Source organism: Coloeus monedula (assembly GCF_965178545.1).
Source record: "Coloeus monedula genome assembly, chromosome: 20".
Classification (NCBI taxonomy): Eukaryota; Metazoa; Chordata; class Aves; order Passeriformes; family Corvidae; genus Coloeus; species Coloeus monedula.
Window position 1 is genome coordinate 7,175,959 of NC_138800.1, and position 27,175 is coordinate 7,203,133.

The 27,175-nt window shown below is 46.6% G+C and overlaps 1 protein-coding gene across 3 annotated transcripts in view; it reads right to left on the reverse strand.

Moving 5' to 3' along the window:
* The window catches only part of SSH2 (slingshot protein phosphatase 2), an 88,338-nt gene that overhangs the window by 14,521 nt on the left and 46,642 nt on the right, over positions 1–27,175 (reverse strand). For all 3 annotated transcript variants that reach the window (XM_082294923.1, XM_082294922.1, XM_082294921.1), the window contains 6 exons: positions 15,483–15,586; positions 10,760–10,824; positions 5,980–6,101; positions 3,500–3,568; positions 2,674–2,739; positions 1,458–1,652 (listed from right to left, as the gene is read on the reverse strand). In XM_082294923.1, the coding sequence (XP_082151049.1) occupies positions 1,458–1,652; positions 2,674–2,739; positions 3,500–3,568; positions 5,980–6,101; positions 10,760–10,824; positions 15,483–15,586 (621 nt within the window). The remainder of the gene's footprint in view (positions 1–1,457; positions 1,653–2,673; positions 2,740–3,499; positions 3,569–5,979; positions 6,102–10,759; positions 10,825–15,482; positions 15,587–27,175) is intronic.

Sequence of the window (27,175 nt, forward strand, 5' to 3'; positions counted from 1 at the left end):
ACAGCTCCAAAACTCCTTACATGGAGAGACGAGGGCAGCTAAGCCTCTGCATTCCTCCCGCCTCTGCTGCCAGGGGCCTTATCACCAGCTGCAAAAATAGCCTGAGTAACACCAGGAGAAGCTGCAGCAGAGCAGCAGCACAGGGCTGGCTCACCCAGCATCTTTAGAAGGGACCCAGCAGTGACATCTCCCACCATCTTTCCCTGGAAGGCTGCCAGGTTGGCAAGGGCACGGGCGTTGCAAGTGCTCAACTGGTGGTTCACAAATAAAAATCATGAAAGTTCCTGGTTCTTTTAACCTCATGCACTATTTCAGGACTCCATTAAGAGAATGCTGTTTAAGTGTCCCCAGGAAATCATTAAATTTCAAGTTGCCACCAGGGAAAGGGTGGGTTAGATAAAATTTATATATGAAAAGCTACAAGAAAATATTAATCTGTCAGCTTGCCAAAACTTTCCAGCCACCCGCCTTGTACATTAAAAAACAATCAAGTGTGAAGACTTGTTCACAGCTGAACAACTGCTTAGCATCATTATTCACTCACTGGACTCCAGCAACAGGAAATATCTGGGAGCATAAATCAACCAAAGGCACTATTATCCTGGGAAAGCAGCTGGGGCCAGTGAAGTAATTACAAAATGGGCAACTGAAAACCCTCACACTTGGCACCACATCTGGTCACACACTACTTTCATGTTATATGGTATCAGCACCATCAGCAGTTACTAATGACAGGGGTGGTAAACCTTGTATGTTGATACAGCCTGTAAATTCTACCTTTCCAAATTATCTACCCATTTACCTGAGCCACTGTTTTGGACCATCTATCACCTGATACCCAAGCATTTAGCTGGAGGCATCGTGGGACCTACACACTGTCCCATTCCACACTTGCTGAGCTCCTCAGAATGACAAAAACCTGCACTGCTCTTTGCCCTCATTCTAAGGTGTTTCAGGTGGACGAGATGAGGATGTTTCGGAGCTCACGTGCTCTGAAGTCCATACATAAACACTTTACAGCAAAATGAACTGAGTAAGGATAAAAAGACCACGTTAATCTAAACATGTGCAAAGCCACGTGCCAGTGTAAGAACAAAGTCCAGAGAAACCTGTTCCTTCCAGGCCTGGAACCAGAGGACAAAACCGGCAGAGACAATGCTTAGGTACACCACACCTCTCTCACCAGTAACACGGGACTTACCTTGCAGAAGCAAAGGTCTGCAAGCCTAAAGCCCAAGGCAAACAACTAAACTGAAAACAGAGGCTGCAGGAGATGCAAGGGAGCCCCAGGAGGGCTAAACTTCCAGTGCTGGTGTTTACCTAACCAAGAGTCCACTTATTACACGGAACAGGAAGCCTCTCCTTATTAATACCTAATTAAGAGCAATCTCTTGTGGAAACTCTCTCCTCATTTGGGGACAGTCACATACTGGCTCAGCAGAGCCAGCCCAACTTACACATCTGTGAAGAGGGCAGGCGAGTCAGGGCGGTGGGACTGGACATCTTGCATGGCATTCCACTCGTTGACTGACGACTGGTCGGAGTTGATATGGCTCTCATAGTAACTGACCCACGTGAGGAAGAGGCTCCCTGGATAGTAATTGTTGCTCCGTGCCACTTCACAAGCCTTATGCAAACTCTGCAGAGCAGACCTAGCAAGGGAATGATATTTGTAGGTTTATCATTTCTCCCTCAGGCTGGTATCAAGCACTACACAGCAGCCAAATCCAGGATGCTGCTCATGTCCCATCAGTTAGTACAAACCCCTGGCACTGTGCAGGAGGCTGTCCCGCAAGGCTGTGGATTCCTAGTGCTGCCAGAGCTTGCATGTCTTAATTGGAGCATGCCAAAACAAGCATGGACAGCAGTGAAGGTGCCCACAATTCAGAGGGCAGAGGCACCCGTGTCTCTGGTTCCAAAATCTGCTACAAATACCCAAGCCCTAAATAAGATGCACAGAGTTTGTGTCCAAGACAGGGTGCTGACAGCTCCTACTGTGCCATCAGCTGCCCTGCATGCAGGGCAGGGACACCCAGGAATCAGACATGCACAACCAAGGGCTCAGGACTGTACTGAGATGTTTAGGTGTCTGCCCTCTCTCACTGCACGAGGGTATAAGAAGTTTCTTCAGCTGCTGCTGAGAAACAAATCCCCCTCTCCTATTTTTAGCTTATTTTAAATCTTTGACTGGGATCAGAAGGATCCAAGTCAAAATCATTGGGGTGACAGCAGCATCGCTGACAGGCGATGTATTTTTGCAATGCAAAGAAGCTCAAGCCAGAAATACTTTCATGATCACTACATGAACCACCCTAAAAGGAAAGAAAAATGCATGCAGCTTCTCTTTCCTCTATCACAATGAACATGTCTCAAAATATTTCAAACGTATACTCAAAGCAATGTGACTTTGGGCTCAAAGCATCAGCCCTTTGCAAGGAAAATTACCCTATTCCTTCCTTGCCCTCAGCTGAGACAAAGCTGCTGTACACCAGCACTTACACGGCTTTTTTCCTTTGGTATCAAACTTCCTTCCCTGTCTCTGAAGGAAACTTTTGGCTGCTCAAGTAGGTCTCAAGGTACCAGTAATGTAAAGCAGCACCTGCTTTTTAAGAGCTTAAGCAGCCAAAATACCTGGAAAAAGGATCACTGGGATAGCTTGTAGTAAATACTTACCACATTGCCTGTACAGACACGGGCTTGAATATGTGCACCCTGTTATCTGTTGATACGCTGAACCCTCTGGTGAGAAGAAAAAAGGCACAGTAAAAACGTGTCCCAAAAGTCACTTTTTAGTTAATAACTGATAGTCTGTAGCACATTAGAACAGCAAAGGTCTAGCCCTATGCATACACTGCTGAGTTCAGCCAGCAAACAGATCAAAATAGCACACTAAAAGCTCTAAGATAACTTTCTTAAGCAGCTGCTGTTTGGGAACGAAACTAAGACAGTGGGACAGTGCTGGGCTGTGCTGTTTACCTTGGCAACACAAATTCAGTGCCACAGCTGGGAGCAACAGAATCCAGCTAAAGAGATCCTGGGGCAGCTACCAAGGAAAGAAAAGTCATTCCACGCACTGCACTGGACAGCCTGAGTAACTGGCACAAACGGGAGTCTGCAAATCAGGTGTCTATTTGGCAGAGAAACATCATTCTTGCTTTATGTTGGGCTGAGTGCTGCCTGCTGCAAGCGTGATGGAGGAACACATAATAGGATCCCTTTAAGGAGCTTTCACTACACACCCACTCGCCAGTAAAAGCTCCTTTACTCCAGCTTAAACACACACATAAGCCACTGTCTCAGTGCGTGTTTATTCACAGATAAGTCAATTATTGGCGTTCCCTGCCACAACCACTGCGATTGAGGGCCTTTGAGCCTACTAACCCAATACAGGTCAACAGAGGAGGGCTGCTGGACCTGCAAGGGCTCTGCAAGCACTGGAATCCTTCCCCATACACCCGGTTCTAAGCTGTATTAGCACAGAACACACAGAAGCACTCACCCATCGCCATCCAGGTGGATCAAGGTGTCACTCCAGAGTGGCAGCACCAAGCCCATCGTACAAGTACTACTGCAGTGAGAAAGAGAAAGTCAGTCTATCTACTACAGCACCGTGTTATTATTCTAATTTCATGGCAATAGTTGCACATTTTTGTATTCATTTAAAAAAAAAAAAAGAAAATGAAAAATCCCACTGTTGCTTCAGTGACAAATGGTGCCAATGTTGTTCTACAGGGGCTTGGCAAGGAACACCAACCGGATTCAGGGTACAGCAATATCCTTTCAAGCAAGCTTAAAGGGTTAACACACCCAGGAGAAGAGCAAACAGGATCCCAAAACACTGAACTTTGTACAGAAGGTCAGAGGGGGCTCACAGTCTTCAAGGCTTTCTTTACAGATTAATCCCTCTCAGGCTCAAGAGGTTTGGTTCTAGCTCTGATTTTGCAATCCACAGCTTTATTTTCTTGTTTGTCCCTCAGCCACAGCTGCTGGGGACTGGGAGCAGAGCAGTGCAATAGCAGGGTGACTGGCAGCATGGCAGGTTGGCAATCACAGCCTGTATCACCTGTGGTTGACTCCTGACCCTTCTTCACCCTCCCACACCCCAAGAATGAGCACAACAGCCATCCCATACAGACACCTCCCTGGCAATCCCACTCCTTTCTCAGCTGCTTTGCTCTCTTTGCCCTCACAGTCCCACCAGTTTTCTGTAAGGCTGAGCAAAAAGCCAAGTTAAGAGCAGAAACCAAGCGATGGAAAAAAGGCAGGGGCGGGGGAACCCAACACAACCTGCTCCAGGTTGTCAAACTGAAAGAGCTGAAAGTCATAAAGCTGCAAAACTGCTCCATAATCAAAGCAGCATCTTGAAGAACAGAATTCAATTGCCTCCTGCTCTTATGCTTTGCACCAGGTGCTCCCAGATTTCCACCACTTCCAGCACCCCTGCCAGTCTCCAGCTCACGAGAAGAGCGGGAAGAGGGCGAGACCAGGCTTTGGAGGGTCAGACAGGGAGCCCTGGAAATGTACATGCCTGGTGCCCAGCACCAGGAGACACTGCAGCACGCAGCTATTTCTGTTGACAACATGAGATGAGCTCATGGAAAGATGTGTTTTTAAACGGCTTCCCAAGGTGGCCGGGGTATTTTTAGTGATACTGTTCAGCAAGCGCTTATCAGAGACCATAGCAACAAGTCTACATGGAGTTATAAATACCGAGTGGGCTCGGGGAGGGCAGATCACAGTGACCATCCAGAACCCCAGGAACTCCAGCACAAAGCTAAAATGACCCTGCTATGTTATTAGAGACTGAATACCAGCGAGCTCTCAGTTATCAAAGGTGGCTGTGCTGGTACATCACAGCCAACAACGAGTTCCAAGCTCACAGCAACCTGTGCAAGGACAAGTTATTCTTGCCCCAAGGCAAGAGCATCTCTGAGCCACAGCTGTGCACACATGTGCAGAGACAGGAGCCAGGGGTGGCATCAAGCTGGTCCCCCATTTTAACAGGCATCACCCAAGCTAAGCATTCAAACCAAGCATGGTGGCTGCTGTGACCAGCAGGCAATGTTTGGAAGGCAATTTCTTAGCCAAATAGTTCAAAAATATTTTCTAGTGATCCTACTAACTACCTGGAAGTAATTTATTCCAACTAGTGTCAAAAGCAAGACTTACACCTGTAGCAGTTGTGCTGGAAGTAAGCACAAGTATGAAGCCTCCAAAACTGGTTGAATATCCAGTTGATTGTCTTGCAGCAGAGACCAAGATTTACTTAAAGCTCTTTTTAAGAGAGTCATGTGCCCCCATGCCCTCTCCAAAGTGCCCACTGTCCCCTTCTAAATATGAAGGTTCTGCCCTTGAAGCTGCTGGGTTGTTGTTTCCTGGCTTACAGCCCCTCCAGCAGCAAAAGCTGCTTCCCAGCCACACTCCAGAGCCTTGTGGAAAGGTCAGCAGGAATTTAAATGAACGAAGCAGAAGCACTAAACCCTGAGGACACACTGCTGCCTGGGGACAGCACACGGTGTGCAAGATCTGCCATCACCAACCCTGACAGTGCCATCAGGCCTTTGTGCCACGACCTTGGCAAGGGGCTGCCTGACAGTCACTTTCTTGTTACCTGCTCTCCTGAACCCTGAGGTCCAGCTTCTCTAATTGCAGCTTTTTCTTTCTTTGCATGCAAATTGTCCCTGTCTCTGGTGTGCAGATGGCAGGGCTTGGGGACCTGATCATTCAGAGGCACTGAACATCCTCACAGAAGCCTGAGGCTTGGAGGAATGAGGAAATGCTGACCTGCACTGCTATGTTCACATTTACCACGTCCTTTGAAGAAATAAAAAGGCAATTCTGGATCTCAAGAAAAATGTTAGGCTAGAAAAGCTAAAGCAGTGTATCCCCAGGAAACACAAGACACCAAACAGTGATTTCTACACTGAACTTGATGTGGGGGTGAGCACAAGGACTTCCCCACCTGGACACTCTGAGTACCTGTCATTGGAAGAGAAATCCATTCCTAGGACGATGCTCTCCTCCGTGTCTTGTCTGCCATTGGTGGACACCACCACCATGTATCTAGTGCGGTTCTGGTAGGTACTTTCCAGTCTTACAGCCTGAAGAAAAGAAGGGGAAGAGATCAGCAGTGCAGTCAGCAAAACACACATTATTACCTTTATAGACCACTTTTTCATGCTGAGTGACAGGCACAGAAGCAGTGATGCAGTCTGGACTCGTACGGATGTCCCATGCTCCTCAGCTGGGTAAGAAGTGTTTTACTCCCACACAGTGCCTTCCTCAACAGCTGGGATGCTCCTGGTGCACTCTGCACACCTGGTTGCAGGCCCTGCTCTGTCCCACCAAGGCTGATTTTGAACAACCTTCAGCCCTCTGACTGGTCCCAGCCCAGTGAGCTTCATGGACCATCAGTGAGACAGACGGGTGTTGAACCTTCAACTTCAGAGGGCTTTGCCCCAAGAACCAGAGCTTTCCTTTAAACTACTGTGTGCTACAACAGCTCCAATGAGTCTCTTTCCACCAGCTGCCCAGGCAGCTGGACAGAAAACCAGGATCTAATTCAAATGTGGTTTCCTGTTGGCCCTTTGAATTCTTCTGGCAAGTTCCCCGGTGCAGAAGCAACCGTGCTGCCGTACACCTGGCAGGAAAAGATATCCCTATGATTAAGCTGTATTCTTCACTGGATTTAGATTGCCCAGGAAAGGTGAAAGTCATCGTGCCTCGTTGCTCCTGCCACATTCACTTGTACCCCAGTGCCAAAAGAGCTCTAGGAGGACTGGTGTTCAGCCCAAAATCCTCCAAATCAAATACTACTGAGAGCATTCAGAGAGCAGTGGAACTTAAATTGTGAGTGTCAGATCAATGCTGAAGCTCCTGGAAGGCTGCACTGAGGTGAGCTGCTCCTCCAGAAGCCACAAGGAGTGAGAACTGAAGGGACTCCAGGAAATTTTGCAGACAGACTGCTGGTTAATGAGGAGCCCGGGGAAGAGAGCCCAGCACTGAAAGTTTTGCTTATCAACACATGCAGCAGGCAGCCTTTACTTGCAACACTTCTTGGACTCTGTTCCAAGCTGTTTGCAGCTATTTTAGTCACAGGATCCCAAGCAGAGAAACTAGGACATCCCTAGAAAGGAAGTGTCTTAATTCTGTATACTAAACCTTAACTTTGGATGGCCCAATCCAACCCCAAGACTCTGTCTGGCCTCAGTGTTTACCACACTGTTAAACTGCTGCTTGAACTTTGAGCAGGGCCTGCAGAGAGCAAACACAGGCGAGAAGGAGCCGTCCCAGCCCAGCCTTGCACTGTGCTGTGGACAGATCCCTGCCTGCTGCAACGGGACCCAGTTCCTGAATTCCTTGCAACCCAGTGGTTGAAGTTTGAAGTGGTGTTTGACATCCTCCACAAACTGAACCCAAATTCCTCAAGCACCAGAAGCCCTCCTGAGCCACTGCTTGTGTAGACACCTCTTGGTGGCCTTCACAGCAGGTCATGGCTCAGAGACCCCAGTTTAAACAGTCACCCTTAAAAAAGCTCCAAAATTACCTACTGTGTGAGATCTCTCAGGAGCAGGCTGTCTTTCCCAATATGCTCCTTTAGTTGTTTACAACTCAGTCTTGAGGTCAGAACAGCACCTCTCAGCTGAGAGGAAGCCCCTTCTGATCTCCTCAGAGCTCTCCTGTCCACCAGCTGGGAAATCTTGACCACAAGACGTGGTGGAGTCTACAGCAAAGGTTAAACCAGTGCCTGGCAGCTGAACAGAGCTTGCCATCCCCGCGGAGTGCTCTGTGGCAGGGAATGCTGAACACGGCAGGGAAAGCTTCCCAGTGGCATTGCAGGGAGCAGCAGCTCTGGTGATGGGGCAGAATAGCAAGTGCAGGCAGGAGATGGTGTTGATAAGAGTCTTCCAGACTTGCCCAGTGGGACCAAAGACCAACAGAAACTACCCAAATGCTGATGCCAGCAGACAGCCGTGCTCTGTACAGCCAGAGACTATGCCCCACCCCATCTCCTTAGGATAAGTCATGCTAAAACCAGCCTTATTTTCCTTCTTGCTTCTTGAGTCACTGGGATTCCTTTGGAAACACGGAGGATCAAACTGGTCAGTCCTTCAAGGTGCAAATCCTCCCCAAGATGGTTGTTTCTAGAACTAACCACTTGTGGGAAAACAGAAAGGTGCTCTTCAACCTAGAAGAGCAAGTAATCACCAAGGTCTTGGTGGTTAAAACCAAACCTCAACAAGCAGCACAGACTTGCCTAAAACAGGAGCAGACGGATGCAGCTGCCCCATGTCTGGGGCATCCACACAGGAGTTTCTGTTCTGCTTCTCTTGAGGACAGTCCAGCAGCAAGAGGATTAACAAAATCTAACATACTTTGCTAAACCCATTTGGCCAGGAGTAATGGGAAGTCTTAATGCAAGACCCTTTAGAACAGGGCGAGACAAACAGTGAGCAAAGGTCACGTAGCTACATGCTGGTGGGGTGGAATTTTCAGAGGCCAGTTAAGAGAAACAGGGCATAGCTTAGTGTGGATCTCTGGTTCAACACTTACACCCTTAGCACAAAGTAAAGAACCATGACTGGGGCAGATAACTTGTTTTGCTAAATTTACTGGAGAAAACAGCAGATTGGACACTGTAAACCAGCCAACTTTGAAAGTTACTATTAGAGCCCCAACATGCCTACCAAATCACAAATGAATCTCTAACCTTTCCAAGAAGTGCTAGTTCACATGCTCACCTGCCAGCAGGAGCACACCAAGTGCTCTGATGCCTTTTAAATGAAGATATTTGAAATCCCAGTCACTCTAGGGAGGATGGCCTGGCTTCAGCAACTGTGATGAGGTGGAAAGTTCTTTCTCAACCAGCTCATCTACACAGAGCTGGCTTTCTCCTCAGTTTGGGAAGGTTATCTGTAGTCTGGTCAAAACAAGTCATCCCCTGTAGTCCTTTCGGGGCCAGCCATACTCTTCTTAAGTTTTAGGCTCACCTGAACACAAGCCAACTTTATCTTCTGCTACATTCTTGTATCATTAGAAGTATGATGTGATATTTCACCAGCCCTTAAGAACAGCACATTCTGAGAAGTTCATACTGACCTTTCATGCTCCATGATAGTAGGTGTTTCATACAAAAACACATTTCTCATGGAGATAATTGATTTGAAGACAAAAAAAGCACGTCCAACTTTCAAGTTCCCAGCTCTGCTAAGCTACAGGAACATGTTCAATCACTTTGCATTCTTAACTGCTTTTCCTCCTTCCTACTGATCTTACACTGGTACTATGGCTCTAATCCTGCTTTCATGGAAGGCTAAAAACCTCTGCCAACAGCTCCAACAGAAACAAGAGTTGTTCCAAATTTTAAGTGTAGGTTTTTAGAGGATTAGATTCCTCTGCTGCCCCCTGAGCTGTGAAGCCTGCCCTCTGAATGACAGCAACCAACAAAATGAAGAGAATGCATTTCTCTCAGTACTGTTTATATTTCAAATCTCATTTGTATCTGCTGTTTTATGAGAGAGTCCATTGCAGCCCTGCACACCCTTCGTTCATCAAGAATCAATTAAATTCAAGTAGACTATCGAACTTAACCTCATGCAAGATTTCAGCATTCCAAATGTAGCTCTGGACAAAAGGGTTTATGTCTCAGCCCACAAAGTCCTTATTCAGCTGTTAAGGCTAATTTGTCCCAAATCACACAATGTAGCCAGTGATACTGCTGAACAATGCCTTGTTCAATAGCTTCCAATGTTCTAACCCTGGCTCAAATTCTGAAAAGCATTGAGAACCCTCATTCCCATCACTTTCGCCGAAATTTTAGTGACAGCAAGGTGTGCCTGGCAAAGTTTAGGGGAGTGGGTCCTTTGGCTATTATTTTTGGTGGTCACTTGGGAAGCTAAAGCATTCCATAGTAACCTTGGCGGTTTCCTAGCTATACTCATACAATCAGTCCATCTCCAGCACAGCTCAGGAGGAGTCAGCAAACCAGAGGTGCCAGAACAACACTTGTGATGCTGGCAGTCCTTCTTTGGGCAGACGTTGCTAAGATGCACCAAGAAAACACAGGAAAGAAACTTCAGGCTACTGAGTGATGAGAGCTGCAGACATACTGCAGTCATGCCTGGCCTTGTAGAGCACTTCAACATGTCCCAGGCAAATTCCTCACTGCTCACATTTGGCTTCTGGAGGTCTTCAGGACTGTGCATCAATGCTATGGACAGCAATGCCTCGTTTTTGTTGTATCATTATAGGAGGCAACAGCCCAGGAAAGCAGAAGGCCAAGGTTCAGCGTAGGTGCATGGCCACATGGGGATCCTACGTGCTCCCACCTGTCCAGCCATGGCCTTTTGGCATGCCACAAGTCAGGAGAGCAGAGTGAGGAACACAACTGAACTCTGATAGAAGGGCAGATGCTCACACTGGTCAGATGTAAGTCACCTACTCTTGATTTAAACAGGACACCAAGATAATTTACCCATCCTCTCTGGCAACTGTTACAATACTTTATGAGAGCACACTCAGTACTGGGTTCAAAGACAACCTTCTAGCCATACAATTTGTCTCCCTGAACAACCAAAGCAGGCCTTTTACAATTAGCTGCTTTTCTACCTTTGTGGTTGCAAAGCCTCCCCAAACCTGCTGACGAAACCACTCCAACACACACACACACACCACTGCTCCCGAGTTACACAGGTGTATTTGTCAAGTGGTGCTTAACCTTTGCGTTGGTTCACAGGAGATAAGCAGAAAGCCAACCTACCAGTCTGATGTTGTCTTCTGGGCGGAGCAGGATGAACATGGCCTGCAGGTGCTGCTGGAGATCCCCTGTGGGCAAGAGGGCAAGGTGAATGCACAAAAATAGTTTAAATCACATGCAAGCTCCTGGCTGTCCAGCCAGAGCAAATGTCCACCGAGAAACCTGACACATCACCAGGAGTGTCGTCACTGTCACTCCCACCTACTCAGAGATGGGGGTTTTGTCATCTCTTAGTCAGCTGCTCTTTGCTCTGTGTGCTCACCTGTTCCTGCGTTACCGTGTTCTCTCCTGCTAAATTCTGTTACCCTTTTGAACAGAAATGAACAGTGTTTCGGTACTCAGAGCTCCTCTGACAGACAAGTCAAACTAGGTCGAAATGGACCCCACCCCATGGTTCAACATCTCATTCTACCACATGCTCCAAAACAGAAATCTGCCATTTCTTTTACACCAGCTTATTACTCAGTGCAGAACTACTACCCAGGCAAAAGTATCCTCTCTTTGGAGTGAGATTTAGTCCCACCTTAGAGCAGCACATGCCCACCTACAGTTGTGTACCAACCCTGCCCAAAAGCAGCTAAGAACTGCCACCTGAAAAAATCAAACTTTTATAATTTTTTCCTAGAAAACGCTTGCAACACCTTTCCTGGTAAAGCTGAGGAAAAATAAAAGAAAATTAAATTTACTGCATGACTGTGATTTTAAGTCTCATTAAGAAAAGACAAGTGTCCCAGGTTCCTAAAACATCGAGCATTTCAAAGACAAGTGAGATGCTTTTCTGTCAGCACTGCTGCACTGACTTCTCAGCACTACTCCTGGTATGTAGAGAGCCAACATCACCCCGAGTACCAGCCAGCAGCAACACCTCCTGCAAGGGGCTGCTTTTTCAATCATTACATGGCAAATTAATCAGCATTCCCAGAAAGGAGAGTGCAGGGCTGCCAGGTGGGTGGCACAGATCAGCAAGAAGAGGAGCTTTTACTCTTCTACCTTCTCCCACTCCCCCACAGCAAAGCAGCTGAGTTTAGGCAACACTGCAGGGAGCAAACATTCAGCAGGATCAGCTACAAGAACCTTTTCTAGGAAGGCTGGTTAATCTCCCCGACCTCCCTTTCTGATTTACCAGTGGTGCTAGAACCCATGTTATTTCAGATTCTCAGAAATAAGGAAAACCTTGGACATGGAGAAGCATCCAGAAATACCAAAAAAAGGGAAGGGGAAGAAAGAAAAGGCTGCCCAGTGAGAGTACCTGGTTTCCAAATGATTTTTATAGCTGGTGGAAGAGCAAGGCTGAAGGGCTGTGCAGCCCCTCTCTGGATGGGATAGAGACCCATAGCGTGGAGTGGGTTACACAGGACACTGCATTCCCTGCTCTCTTCTTCCTTCCTCCTTGAAACACATTTCAGCATATGGAATATGAGTCAGCGATCTGGGAATGCGTTTTTAACTGGGGGTGGGAACACTGAGGCACTCAGCAGTGCCTGGGAAATCACAAAGTATCACCGGCGACAAGCACCTGAAGCTGCTTCCTGCCCATGGACACTGTTCCCAGCACTGGGAGTGGCTGGCATGAGCCTCCCTAAATAGCAATTATTTATGGAGATAGGGTACTCGGGAAGGCAAAGTCATCCATCAGATGCTTGTTCTGCCAGGAGTGCCATGACAGGATCTCCCCACGTCAACAGCAGTGCAAAATCCTGATGGCACTGCTCAGTTCCAGCAAGTTCCAGCTATTACCACAGTGGGAATCGTCGAGAACTGTCAGTCAACAAGTGAAGGTCTCTCTGCACCTCCTGCCCACAGCCTGGAAGAGCTCAGCAAGTATTTGACTCATGAAGCATCCACATGTCTTAGTCTGAAATCAAAGATGCTTCACCTCAGCTTTTTCCCCTCTCCAAAATGTAGCAGCTCCTACTTCTTGCTGCCAGTAATTTAGGGACCATTTTAAGAGACAAAGTTTCTGGAGTTTAAAAAATAAAATCACCTGGACTAGTGGATTATCTCAATACTTGAAGAGAGGAAGTTTCTACAACAACCCTTTCTGCAAAGCTCAGTCAAGGAGCTCCATTATCCTTCATCCTCAGAAAGTTTACCATACTCCTCCCTGTTCCCGTGCCAGCCTTGGGATCTCCAGAGCTGGAAAGTGACGGATTGCTTCCTTAGCCAGCTTTAATCAATTTGCAGCGTTTTCAGTCCCAAACACACAAGGCATTTTGTAAACTTCCTGGATTAAGAAAAACCAAAGGAAAGGCTTTAACATGCCAGAATCAGCACAAAGATATCATATCCTGGCCTGTGAAGAGCTGGCTTTGCTGGCATTCATGTCAGGGCTGCTGCTTCCTATCACATTGTCCTGCGCTGAGCAGATGCTTTTGTTTCCTTGAGCTGGCAGGCAAGGTGCAAAGCATGGGCGAGGGTGGGATCTGAAAAGTGATTCACAGTATTCCAGAGATGGCAAAAGCGCCAGGGAAGTTACATCCCTTTCTGGCCTCCTCCAACATTGTTTGTTGTGGAAAAGCAAGCCCACCATCCCACAGAAGTTTGCCAGGTGGCACAGGACCACCCAGGGAGGGGAGCATGGACAGCTGGTACCATATCTAGTCAATCTGCCAATGATTCCTATTATGGAGATGTGATTAGAGAAATGGGTGTGAGCATTAATGATTTCCTGTTATCCATTCACTCTTCACACTGGATTCTAGCACTTCCGATGAATTAAAAAGGCAGGTCAGGAAGGTCAGTCAGCCTTCCTAGAAAATGCTCTTGGAGCCACTTGAAATACTATTGCATCCATAGGCAGCAATTCCATACTGGAAAGTTATGCCCGCTCTCTACCCCCTTCTAATTTTGTGTGCCAGAGATAAGTCACACGTGGGGATGGAAGCTGAGCATGGATTATCAGTGTCCCAGAAAGGAGGCAGCTGCACACACTCTGCCAGCCACGCTCTCCACATCACTGATTAATTCTGGTGGCGCAGATGTTTTGCTCAGGAAGGTGACACACTGATCCCCTGGTGTCTTGGTTTGCTGATATTAGAAAAATTCACAGAAATCTGGTGCACACTCAGACAAGGGACTCTCTTCAGTGAAAACTCCAAGCACCATAAAAAAAGTCACTAGAGCATTCCCATCACTTGACAGGCAGGGAAGCTGAGGAAAGGACAAGTACCGACATCTCATTAAATCTCACCCTGTAAACTGAAGAAACAGGAATAAAATAGGTCTTCTAAGAACAAAAATCCCACCCCTTAGGCAAGCCAGCCTCGGCAATACCAAACATCTTGCTGTAAGCAATTACAACACACCGGATTTGCTTCCTTGGCAATCTGGCTTCCAAGAGCTCTGAGCTGATTAGACAAGCAATTATTTTCCACCAAGGTCTCCAGACCTCATGCAAATCAGCTGGAGCAAGCAGAAGCAGCAAGGAGATAGACTCAACAGCTGTCTGTGCTGCCTTGCAGGTGTTCACCAGGAAAACTCCCCTGTGGGTCTCCTCAGTAAGGCAAAGCCAAGGCAGCAGTGCCAGGGCTTCAGCAATGGACTTTGGAGAGATTAAAAAGCAAGATGGGCCAAGAGAAACTTCTTAAAGTCTGGTGACTCTACTTTCATGCTAAAGGACATTTCACTTCACTCTCGACCAGAAAGGCCAGCTTTAAATTAAGTATCAGAACATTTTCTTTTGACAACTGGTAATTAATGCATCTCACCAAAGCAATTTGGGTACCACTTGTGCTATGTTTGAGTGGAAGTATATAATTAAATGCCTTCTGACTTAAACTTTTTCTATAAATATGTTTGCAAACAGATTTTGAGGTGGCCAGTCATCACATACGTAACTCTGACAGATGCAGAGGTGGATGACAGTTTGATGGTGTCAAAGTACAAAGGGATCTACACCTGGAACCAAACCAAATCACGTTTTTCCTGGTCACTTTCTGGCAAAACACGTTGACTCCTGTCTCTGTTTCTACCTCTGTCTCATTTGCAAGTCTGAAGGTCTCAATTTATTTTTGTTTCCTGTTGATTGCTTTATGGAAGGGAAAAATCCCCACACTATCTGATGCCTGTAAAACTCCATCAGTGATTAAGCACCATATAGCCAATGAAAAATACCCTACCCTGAAATGTTTGAGTTACAATATTCAGAGCGACTTTTCAAAGAGAGTCAAAGCAAAACCACAAATCAAATTTCCAGCAGATAAAGGAGGCGGAATTGTAACTGACTCTGTATTACTCACTCTGCTCACAGCTCTGAGAAGTCACAGTGACTTTGCTCAGAGGTTTCCTCACCCCACATAGAGGTGAGTCTGGTAAGTCTCCTCCCTTTCCTCCATCATAACTGGTTACTCTCAGATTAGGAAGGACCATTACTCACCCCGTATCACAACCTCAGGTTTGCTAGTGCAGTGCGTGAAGGCTTTGAAGGCAACCCTCCCCTCCCTCTCTCAGACTACAATTACAGGATGATATTTTGGGGGGCAGTTACTCTCAAGTCTCCACCATGTCATGACTGCTGCCCTGATGTCACTGATTTGTTTGATGATCCTGTTTGAACAGGAGAGCTCTGAAACCTTTCCTTCCTGTCAGCGTTGAGACTGGCAGGTCAGGCTATAATACACACATGGACCAGACAAACGTGTATCATCAGGTGAGAATGAGCTCAAGGAAGGTGGACTCTGAAACAAGAGGGAGCAGACAAGCCCCAGCCATCGATACCACAATTTACCTGCATGTTTGTTGCGCCTGTGACTGATCCTGGGAGTGGATGACCCATTTCCTCGTGGCAGGAAGAGAGCTGCACCTTTCACAGTGAGGAAGCTTTCGCTGATGCTGTAAGGGGAAACAAACAGGGAGTGAGGAAAACTGTCTTGTCTTTAAAAAGGAAAAAAGCAACGAACAAGAGAGGTTCAAAGCACTGAATGCATTCTCTGTTCTTTTGCAAGGAAGTGATTTAGACCAAATTATTCTGTTGGTTAAGAACTTTCCCCCCTTCCGTGTAAGTACTGCAAACATTCAAAGCATAACTGGGAACAACACAAACAGAGAAACACTGAAAAGCAGAACATGTGCTGGTGCCACTCTGCCTGCAGAGGTGCAACCTGAGCAGGCAGAGGGGATTAACCTATGGCTACATTTTCGATTTGAAAGTCAAGATGACAGATCCACATTTCTAAATGGTGATGAATAGAACAAGCCCACGCATCTGGGTAATTATGGACTCCGTTAACCCTGAGCTTTGTGGTTCAGACACAGCTGATGCCCTGCAGAAACAAATGTCTCCCTTCAGCAGTTAGGCAAAAGAAAATTAGTGTACAAAACAGATTAAGAAATCATAAAACTACTCTGTGAGTTGCATGATGGTTAACTCTCAAAGACTTACAAATGACAAAGCAAGAAACTGTAATGCTGTTGAAATCAGACATCACTTTATGCCTTGATTTTGCCCTTTCTGAAGTCACATGAGGAGAGAAGTTTGTAAAAAGGGACAATAAAGAATTCTCAAGTACTGAAGAACAACTGGTATTTTAAGGACATCTTCCAGTTGTTTTCTTGGAGATGCTGTGGTTCGTGGAAAAAGCAAGACACACTCCAGATTCTGCAATTCAGCCATCCTGTTGCATACTCAAGGGTTCCTGCTTTTCTCAGAATTGATAAGACAGTCTTAGAGGCTTTGAAGAAAGCCAGAAACAATTCTCTAGTCAACAGGATGGTTGATGAATATGATAAGACATGATGGGAGAGTCCCTGGCATCGTGCATCCCAGCAGTTCCATGCTTTGAAAAAGATGTTGGCTTGTCCTTCAACTGAGCAAGAGCCTAGGAACTTTTTATTCCTTTCTCCACTTAAACAAATATCAAACCTAGTTAGTTATTCCCTTCCTCTAAGGGATGAGGACTGGGAAATTAATAGAGTAAAAAGCCCTGCCATGTATTTTCATTATTTGGGGTCGACTGCTTTAGCAAAGGCTTTTCCGACTGCATTTTTACAAGTACAAGAATTACAAAAGCTTGTGTTAAAGTTGGATTTCCCCCTAAGCTCAAGCACATTTCTGGGCACCTCTCCATTTTGCTGCCAGGGATGTAAAAAATGAGGTTTTCCAAGCTCCAGAAAAGCAGATGCACGGAGTCAGAAAGACTTTTCCCAAGGCTGCAGTATATCCCAATATTTAGACCGTGCTGTCATACCCTCATCACTCCTGAGTGACAAAGTTTCTCTCAGAACTTTTTCCCTAAAATTGAACCAGATGTCAAACATGCTCTGGATGTTTCAAAAAACCCAGAATTTTGAAAAGGATCCTAAATTAAAATGGATCAGAGTTCTCTACCCATACTAAAGTTAAAGCCAAAAAACCAATAAATTCATTGGGCACACTGAACATGTTTCCTCAAACCATTCTCACATAAAAAAATTTTACTGAGCATTTCTAGCTCTTGTTGACAAATAAATCCTCTGAAGGTTCTCAAGCTACACAGTTTCTTACAACCTGAACTAGAGAAACACTGAGTTATCTTAAGGACACTTAAAAAAATAATAGTAGTATTATTAATGATAAAAAAAATTCTCCTCCTCCCATTCTAATCTCAACACAGAAGACAATTGTTAAAAGATGTTAGGCTGCAGAGGAGGAGAAAGAATTCAGCACTCACAGACAGCTTTCACACAGTTAACTTTATCAGTGAAGCCAACCACTAATATTAGCAATCCTTTAGCCTGTGCTTGAGGTTCCCCCAGAAGGTGGAATTAGCAACTATTTTTAGTGGATAATGCAGTGTGTAGCTAAGAGGGCTGAGAGGTTAAAATCTTCTCAATGCCATCACTTTCCCTTATCACCAGCTCTCAGCCACCTGCCTGCAGAGGAAAGAGCAGCAGAACTAAACAGATTTCCATCAGGTGCATCTTTCCAGGAGGCCACCTTCCCTCCTAAGGCCAGGGGAGCCTTGTTTTGGGCCATTAACCACGGGCTGTAAGTGTAACTTGGTAGGACTAGGGAAAGTAATTTCCCATACAAGGGGCTGGAACGGCTGAAGAATGTGGCAAAGCAGATCATTCTTGTGGAACAAGGAGGTCAGGCAGGGAGGGCAGCACCTCCCGCAGGGCAGGAGCGAGGGCAGGAGATGGCCATCAGCACTGCTGGGAGAACTGCAGATCCATGGAGACAAGAGCCTTGTGCCAAATCCAGCTGTGGGGACACTCTCTGTGCAGCCAAGACACGCTACTGGCACTCCTGGCATCACCTGCCCCCAATCCTAACCCCAGATGCATCAGTATCCAGAAAAGAAACCCATGATACACACACACAACAAAGCCCTAGCTCTGAGATTCAAGCAGTAAAGAAAATCTTCGGAGGAAAGGCACCAAATTTTTAGGAAGTCCAAGTAACTCTAATAACAAATTCAGCAGATGCTGACTTTAGTGCCTGTAATGCACTACAGGGACAAAAAAAGCAATCACTGGCCTGATATCCTCTGTGCCACACTCAGATGGCTGCTCCACTTGGGTCCATCCTGCTTGGACGGTCCCTGCCACAGTCTTCACCTAAAGCATCATCTTTCAGGGCAAGATCACCTTTGCATACTGCCCCTGATATATAAGGAGAAAGGATTCCTCAGGTGGGACACTAACAGCAGGCCCCAGTCTGAGACACTTCAGAAACACAAAAGGCAGAAAAGATGTCTGTAAAAAGGGCAATTAGGGCTTAGAACAAGTGTTGCCATCCACTACTGATGTCACCCTGCTGACAGCTCGATGGCTTCCAAGCCTAATGTGGGCTTTGAAATACTTCACAAAACCTGGCTTTCCAGAGCCTCCGGGAGCTTCAGTGCTCTTTGAAGCAATCTCCTGGAACAGACTGGTGTTAAAAGACACTCAGCGTGGTTAGGGGAGAAGTTGAGTCCAGGACAGCAGAAGACAAGGAGCCAACTTGGCAAAGGTAACAGAGCTGAGCTGTGTTTTATCAGCACCCCAGGCTCGTCATCAGTCCTCTGTACTGCACAGCAGGTTTTTTCAGGAGAAGACTTACTCAGGACATACCTATGAAAGAGTTCACAATCCTCAGCATTACAGCTGGGGGAAAAACCCCCTTCTGCTCCATGTTCACCTCTGCAGTGAAGCAGCAACCAAGGCCACCAGTGATGTGCTATTTGTAATTCCCTGCTTGCTGGGAAGAGAACCAACGCAAGCAGAAGAACTTAAGCAACTCCTATGGAAATTGTGACTTGTACCGATTTTTCTCCCACGCAGAAAAGGTTTTGTAGAAATTGTACAAGTCACATCAGAACTATTTAAAGCCTTTTGCACAAAAAGCACAGACACTGCCCTCAGAAGGCTCTGTTTCTAACCAGCAGTAACAGCAGGAAACAGGAGTGATTCCTGTGCTCCCTGACGTGCTGCCCAGGGCTGAGCTCCTCCTGCACAAGGAAATCACTGCACAGTTCAAACTAAATTATCACTACGCTACAAAATGAGATCCACACAGAACTTACAGATGGCAAACAAATAATAAATGCCTTCCCAGATGTTATACTGCACAGCTCTGTTCATAAACTGCAAGCACAAACACCAAATACACTGGTTTGAGGACACAAAAGAGAAAGTGTTACTAGTTTAGGGACTGTGCCAAAGAGATGTGATAACATAGATCACTGGATGCATTGTCACGACCTCCTGGATGATGCCTTGTGCCTCCCAGCCAGGAGACAGGTGAATCTGTACCACCTACCAGCTTCAATGAGAAACTCTCAGTCCTCAGTGTAAAACTCAGAAAGAAACCTTGCAGTTTTCTTTTGAAACTGCTTCACAGAGAAAGGAGAGAAAACCTTTTTGTGAATAAGGCAAGGAGGCACCTGAACAGCTTCTGGCAATGTTTTATCCTCATAAACAATTAAGTTATTGCGAGCCTGGGGATGACTTTCCAAAAGTCGTCTCTCCTTACTCATCAGAGCAGCTCCTTTGCAGCAGGCTATGTCCTGTCCAGCCCAGCCCTTGGTCAGGCACTTGCCAAGTAGCACAACCAGAGAGTTGGCACCATTCCCTGACAGGCTCAGCAGGAGAAGTCCTTCCATCCACATCCTCCCACAAAACACACAGGAACAGGTCAGCGTGGCAAGGGCCAAAACCTCCTTGTGCTGTCACCTCCTCACAGCCATGCCCAAGACACATGGGCACTGCAGGGAGGTCACATCCTCCCACCCTGTTCACCCTTATCCTTAGCAGAAATGGGACATTGATAAGCAATGGTAGGGGAAATGAAGATTTCAAGGTACTTTGCGTTTGAATAAAAGTCCACTACTTGTATGATTTACAGAAATACAATTTCTCTTAGTGGGTATTTATTAACCAGAGCCCTGCAGAAAAGAGCTCAGAAGCAGCATCCTAAGAGAGCTGAGAGGCTACAACGGGATTTCAATGCCAAGCCTGGCTTCAGCTGTAGCTCCCCATGACCAGAGAGTTCTGCAGTCCCTCAAGAGCCCCCCAGATTTTGCTCTAACATGAGCAGCCAATGCTGCCTTGCACACCTCAGCTGCCAGCTCAGCTCTACCATCCTCCCTTAATCCAGCCACTGCAAAACACAAACCCAAGAAAACACCAAAATTCCAAGGCTGGCAGGAGCGGCAGAGCAGGCGTCAATACTTAGCTCATTCCCGAGGCGTGGAAGGAGGGAGAGAGGGCAGCCAGGGACATGCGGGCGAGCTCTGAGCAGTCAGGACTCACCCTGCAAGAGCAGCAATTCCCCCACAGCTCGCTGGGCCTGGCATGGGAGAAGTCACAGGAGGGCAGGCACAGCAGCCTGCTGGTGTTTTCAGCACCTCAAGCTACCTCCCTCCCTCTTCCTGCTCCCCAAACTGGCTGTTTCCCTTCCTCTGCAGGCAGGCCTAGGGCCTGGAATCACACCTGCTCCGGGGGCAGCTCTCACTGCCAGCCTCCCCTCCCCGCACCTGCCCACAAGAAAAGTCCTGGTTAATAAAGCATCAGTCCCACAGCCAAGGGTGCACCAGCAGCTCGGTGCACAGCTGGATTATGTGCAGCCTGACAGCCCAGGGCACTTCTCCATCAAACACCAGATAAAACATCGCATTCCTCCAGCATCCCTCCCCAGGGAAGTGTCTCTTTCACCTTCACTGTAGTTTGTTTTTCAATAAACAACATCCCTACTTCCCTTGTTTACTTTTTAAAGCACCTGGTTTAATAACTGCCTACAGTATTAATGAATTAAATAGAGGCAAGCAATGTTTGGCTTCCAGTTTAAGCCTTTGCTCCTAGGCAAGGGATGAAGGTGCTCGATTCTCTTCACACAGAGGCCAGATCTCGGGGCTCTGTAAAGCACAACACCACGTACTAATAAAGAAAACCCACCAAAACCCTACAGGGAAAATTAAACGGCAAGGATAATTCAGGATTGCCCTGCACTGACATTTGTATTAACAGGGTCAGCTGGCAGCAAACACAGACAAGTGCAGGCTTCTCTGATACCCAAAACAGAAACAAACTCAGTGCCGAGCAAAACAAGGACCACAGCTTACCGAAAAGGGGTCAGTCACACTGTCAGCAGGGAGAGAAAAGGGAAGTGGTTCTCCACCAAAGGCCACCTCTCACCACTCAGCACTTTTGCAAGTTAAGAAACAGCCCAAGGAGAAAAACAAACCAAGCGTGGGAACCTACTTGGGTTCAGGGGTTTGACGCAAACTGCATTTTTAGCAACATCTGCATTTGTGCCTTTTTCTTTTATTAAAAAAAGGAACTGTCTACAGGCACTTCCTCTCCTCCAAGGTGGGGCTCCCTGGAGAGAGAGCTCAGCTTCCATGACACAGACAGGCATCATCACAGAAAGATCTGCAATGCCAACTGTTACTCGTCCACATGAACTTACCTACTGATCCCTTCTCACTAGCACCAAGTCACCTTTCCCTTGTTTTGGGCTGCAATATGGACAACTTCTGAAGCCAAACTAAGACAACAGGAAAAACTCACAGTTTGCCAGAAGACAGTCAAAGGTGAGGATGGATGGGTGTGAATCTGAATTCCAAAAGACTAATTCCTTTTCCTTGCTCCAAACAAGGAGAGAATTTCTGCTGAATTCAGAGAGGATACAACTTGCCAAAGGGAACCCTGATGACCACGGCTGTGTGTTAAGTGAAGAACAACCGCTTCAGGTGCATGAAACAAGCATGCTCAGACACAGTTTCAGAGACAGGATCAAACCAGCCTCAGGTCATCCCACCAGGCTGTGGGGAGCTCTGATACCCACTTAACACCTGAGTGAGTTACCAGTCTGCAAGCCACATCCACTGCTGGAACCAACCATGACATGCCATTAGAGCTCCTTTGCCACCACAGCATTCGAATTGAGCTCCAGAAATAACTTTGCAAACTTCAGAGCTTGGGCAGCCTGGGTACGCTGGAGAGAGCAGTGGTGACCTTTGGAGACTGCACAGAAGACAACAGCTCTGGGCTGAGAAACTTATCCCTGCCAGAAACTCATCCCTGCCTCGCTGCCGGCAAAGAGAGCAACAACAGCTGCTGTTTGCAGCCCAAGTTTTCAGCCCACGCAGCTGCAACGGGGCTGCACTGTGCCGAGACAACCCCAACCACCTGCAGCATTCCTCAGCCTCCCAATGCCCTGAGGCTCGCTCTGCAGGGCTGAGTTTCATACTCACATCCAATGTATTACCTCACAGGCAGGGCTGGGATTTATTCATTACAGGCAAAGGAAAGCAGATTAGGTCTTGTTTTAAGGTGGACAACATTTTAGAGTGTCTGATGGAAGTGAAAGTCCATGTGGGTTTCCTGTTCCCCTCATACTCCTGGCCTATGGATGAACCAGCTCAACAAACCCCTAAAGCAGAGGCAATGCAGGCAGAGCCCTGGCACGGGCACCAGCTGCATCCTCACCACCCAGCCCTGTGCACAGCCTGCTGCCGGCAGCTCCAGATTGGGTTTCACTGGGCTGCTGCTGAGCGTGTGCTCCTACAGTAAGCCTCACACAGCCCTCCCTGTGTCACCTCGCTGCTGAGCTTGTCCCCATCGCTTCTGCCAGCGCTCAGCAGCCTTGGAAGGGAGGGAATGTCCTGGTGCTGAGGCTGGGGAAGGGGAGATGTGTTGAGTTGTGGCTGTTGTCACTGCCATGAAGCAGCACAGGCTGGGGGGACACCCTGCTGATGCCAGATTGTCAGGTAATGACTTATTTCAAGGAATACAAACCTGGGTGCAGGCTGTAGGATCACCATGGCAATGAAGAAGGGAGTTAAACAGGGATGGATTTAAGTTATCACAGACTGAAAAGGACCCATTTTCCACGCAGCATGAATAGCAAAATGCTTTACTGCCCATCTCCCTGGCTATGCAACACTGAGGGAGTCCCAGCAAAGCACGTGTTGGTGGCCCATGTTCAGCCTCCAAGGCAGCTTCAGGGAATCCACCCAGAGAGAAAGAAAAAGATTCCAAAAAGCAACCGCAAAACAAGTTGTGCAAACAAAGCTCTGATGTCCCTGGAATTCGAGACTGAAGATATGCACAAAATCCTTCTTCCTGCAGTCTGATCCCGGCGGTTCACAGACTAGAAAGGGGGTAGCTAACACAATTAGGATGCTGATTAAGAAATCCGGGCACTTGGGTGTTTAGAGAAGAAATTTGATTCTCTGCACTTTTTAAAGCAAGAGACCCAGACCGGAAGCAAGACCATGAAAGGAATTTGTTTTACATGATAGTCCCCAAAGGCTTTCAGGTCTCCAAGTCAAGACATTCCCAGATGAAAGATCTACATGACATTCTTCTTGTGCTATATACTGTTTAAACATCCTTGGGCATTTTTAATGCATACCACCGGGTTCACGGAGCAGGACAGCAATACCCAGGAGAACACTCCACAGTGTTTTAGCACCATGTGCTGTGCTCCTACCAGCTCAGCCTGCCCAAAGTGAGCCAGCTGCTGTGGTACCAACAAAATGCTTTCACAAATACGTTCCTAAGAACACTTCAATCAACATGAGAAAACTTCATAAGGAGAATCTATTGCATCAAGGAACAGAGAAAAATAACCACCGGCTTTTTGATTAGTTAATCCTCAGGTACAGCACCCCTCTGATTGACACATACTTATCTTTTTTCTCTCTTAATTAACACAGTCCATGTCGATTATCTTTAAACAACACAGTAATCTCCTCTGCCACCAGAGTTTGAAAGCATTGCCTTCATACACAGCACCTTTCTTTTAAAACTTTAAATGACAGCTGCCAGACCCCGGAGCCATTGATTAACAACCAAGTCTCTCCCCACTACCTTTAAATGCATTTAAGACAGGATATTTTACAACAAATTTTTATGCTAATCTCCCTGCATGTCACTGTCACAGACCTGACCATGTTTGGCCTGACTGGCAGCGTCGCACAAGAAGGACCCATCTGCTCTAAATACAACTGTAACACAAGTGTCACAGGAGACACACCGAGGTCAACATACTGTCCCGCCCCGCCACAGCCAAGTCCAGGGTCCCCTATATTTAGACAAAGCATGTCCAGCACTTTACAGATGGAAGGAGATCACTGACTTGCTTGAACCACGGCCAGGCTGGCCATCTCCCTGAGATGGGTGTGACCGGGAGCTGACAAGTCCCCAGCACCCCTGGGGGTGCTGACAAGTCCCCAGCACCACAGGGTACCCTGTGCCCCCCACCCCCTCCTCAGCAGCCACAGCTTCCCCAGGCACAGGCCCAGGATGTAAGTGGTCAAGAAGGATGCTGCTCCATCTTTTTTGGTCACGGTGGATGTGGCCAGCACTGAGCATGGCTGTGGTCAGCCAAGGAGCAGAGCTCCTGCTGCCTTGAGAAAGGGAACTGCGCCAGGACTCAGATCTGCAACCACCCCAACCAGGGCATGGGATGGAGGAATTACGCTGGGGAAGCTGCCTGGCTCTGATCACAGCCTTGTTGGCTGCCCTCAGTAAATACATTAACAGACCCCTGTAAATAGAGCACCAAAACAAGGACCACTCTGTCTCTACACAAAGAAATCAATGCTGAATAATAAGCCTTTTCCTCTTGCTAAGAAGAAGCAGATGCTTGTTTACCAAAAGCATCAAAAATCATCAAGAGGCTGTTGGATTTGACTCATAAAAATATAGAAGGAAGTTATTTGTTCAGTATTTTAACTTCTGCAGCACTCAGCACTTTCAATTTTCTCTCATTCTTATTGCATCCTCCCCCTGCAATGGTATTTGATCCCTGAATGACAGTTTCCAGCAGGAACAGTAAAATTGGTTTAGGAATGACTGTCCCTTTAGATTAGCAAAAAGGACAGTCAGCAGCAGCCAATGATGTGAGATGGTTTGTGGGCTGTTTCAGAGAGAACTGCCACGTGCCAGGTTTCTTTCAATAGGTTTTGATTTGAAACTGGAAGTCACAGGGAGCTTTACCTGTTGTGCTGATACAGCCTGTAATCGGGCCATTGATCTGCTCCCCTTGCAAATACGCCAGAGACTTCATTTCAGGGAACAGGGAAGCCACAATTAAGGGAATACAAACTTAAATGTGGCTGCAACTAATAACTTGAAATTTTAATCAGCTAGAAGTGAGGAATCATCAAAGACAAATGATCAGAAGCATTTTATAGCTGAACAGTTTAATGGATTCTGTGCCTTCAATCCAGGGCAACACTTAGAAGGACAGTTCTTTGCACAAGGAAGGTCAATACAAGCTTCAGATTCGATTTAAAGCTGCAAACCAAAGAAGAAACATAGCTTCACTTTGGGTTAAGCGACCCAGCACTGAGGGAATGGGGTAACAACCTGTAGAGGCAAGGCTGCCTGTCCCCAGGAGCTCAGAGCACACACACCCAGGACAGCAGCCACGGAAAACACTCCAACATCCTGCTGGTGTAAGTGACAATCAGCCTCCGGAGCCATCAGGAAAAGCTCTCCAAATCAGACCACGAGATATAATTATGATCCATTTCAAAATGCAAGCTCAGCATCACTTTCCAATCCAACTCTTCCCCCTGCGGATGTTACAAGTTCTTCCTGGAGACAACATCCCTTGTGACTCTGCTTTTTCTTTCGGTGCTCTGAATAGGGATCAGCTTACCAGGAGTCCTTTATTCCCGAAATAATTTCCATTAATCACTCATCATACACCACTTTAAACAGAAGCTGACAGACTGTGGGATGTCTAACACCAGCACAGCATCTCCCAACTTAAATAAAAGCTGAAACGAAGGGCACCCCAACAGGCAAAAGGAGACTTCTAAATAGGAGACAAGAAAACTTCTTCAAGATGTTCCTAAGAATTGAAATGGTTTTATACAGCTACTTTAAATACAAGCAGGGAAGCAGTACCATGAACCATCTGCTCTTCATGGTATCTGCTCACAAAAAAAGTGAATTAAAGGAAAAACAGTAACGTGCTTCATTCTGAAGCATCACCCTGCAGTTTAGCATTTGTGATTTCTCAGCACAGCTGCAAATTAACCAACTCTTTTAGCACCTTCATGCGACTTTCAGTTAAAGGGGATGTCAATGCTTTACTTCAAAATGCATATAAAGGAGTTTTTAACCCAACATAAAAACTCTGCAAAGTTTTGCTGACTAAGACTCAGACTGGAAACACATTAAATAAAGTTTTATTTTACCGAAGTTTGAACTCAGAAGACTAGAGATTCCAGATGTGTTTATCCCTGCAAAAGTCAGGTGCTAAATTTCAGCAGAATTAGCACTTTAAGCAGTTTGGCAGCCAATTTTCTGTGGTTAACTCAGGTCTTCCTATTTCCTAAAAGCATAGAAACCCCTTTAAAAACCACACATTAAAGTAGAAAGACCATCAGAATACTAAACACTGCTATGTACCACAGACCCAGCGAAGTCTCTAACAAGAACACAGTGTACTTTAGGGAAAAGGCTCTTAAACAGCTTCTTAAAAGGCTCCAGAATAGATATTTGCTTAATTTCAAGCTAGAGAGCCTCTCAGAGAACATTTCATGATGTACTTGAAGGAACTAAGGACAAAAGAGACAGGAAGATTACAGCAGTGTCAAGGTTTTGCTGGGGACTGTGCTGGGAATCTGGGTGATGTCCTGGCCCATCTCCTGACCCTGCTCTCTGAAAAGTGGCTCCTGGGCTGGCTCAGACACCCCCACACACCAGTCATGTTCACACACTCTGGACAGAGCATCACCCACCTCCGGGGTGCATGTTTGTGTCACCCCCATTTGCTATCCAGGCACATGGATATTCCTCTTTTGTTTTCTTGTAATTTTCTCATCATGGCAAACCAACAGGAGGGCCAGGAATGGTGCTGACAAACTGTTTGTTTTTATTTAGACTAACTGGCTTTCAGTCTTTTCGCCACAGAGGAATGCGGCTGTTCTACTTTGCATTTGTTTTTTGATTTCTTCATCTCTTTTACAAAGCAAATAAAGGAAAAAAAAAACCAAC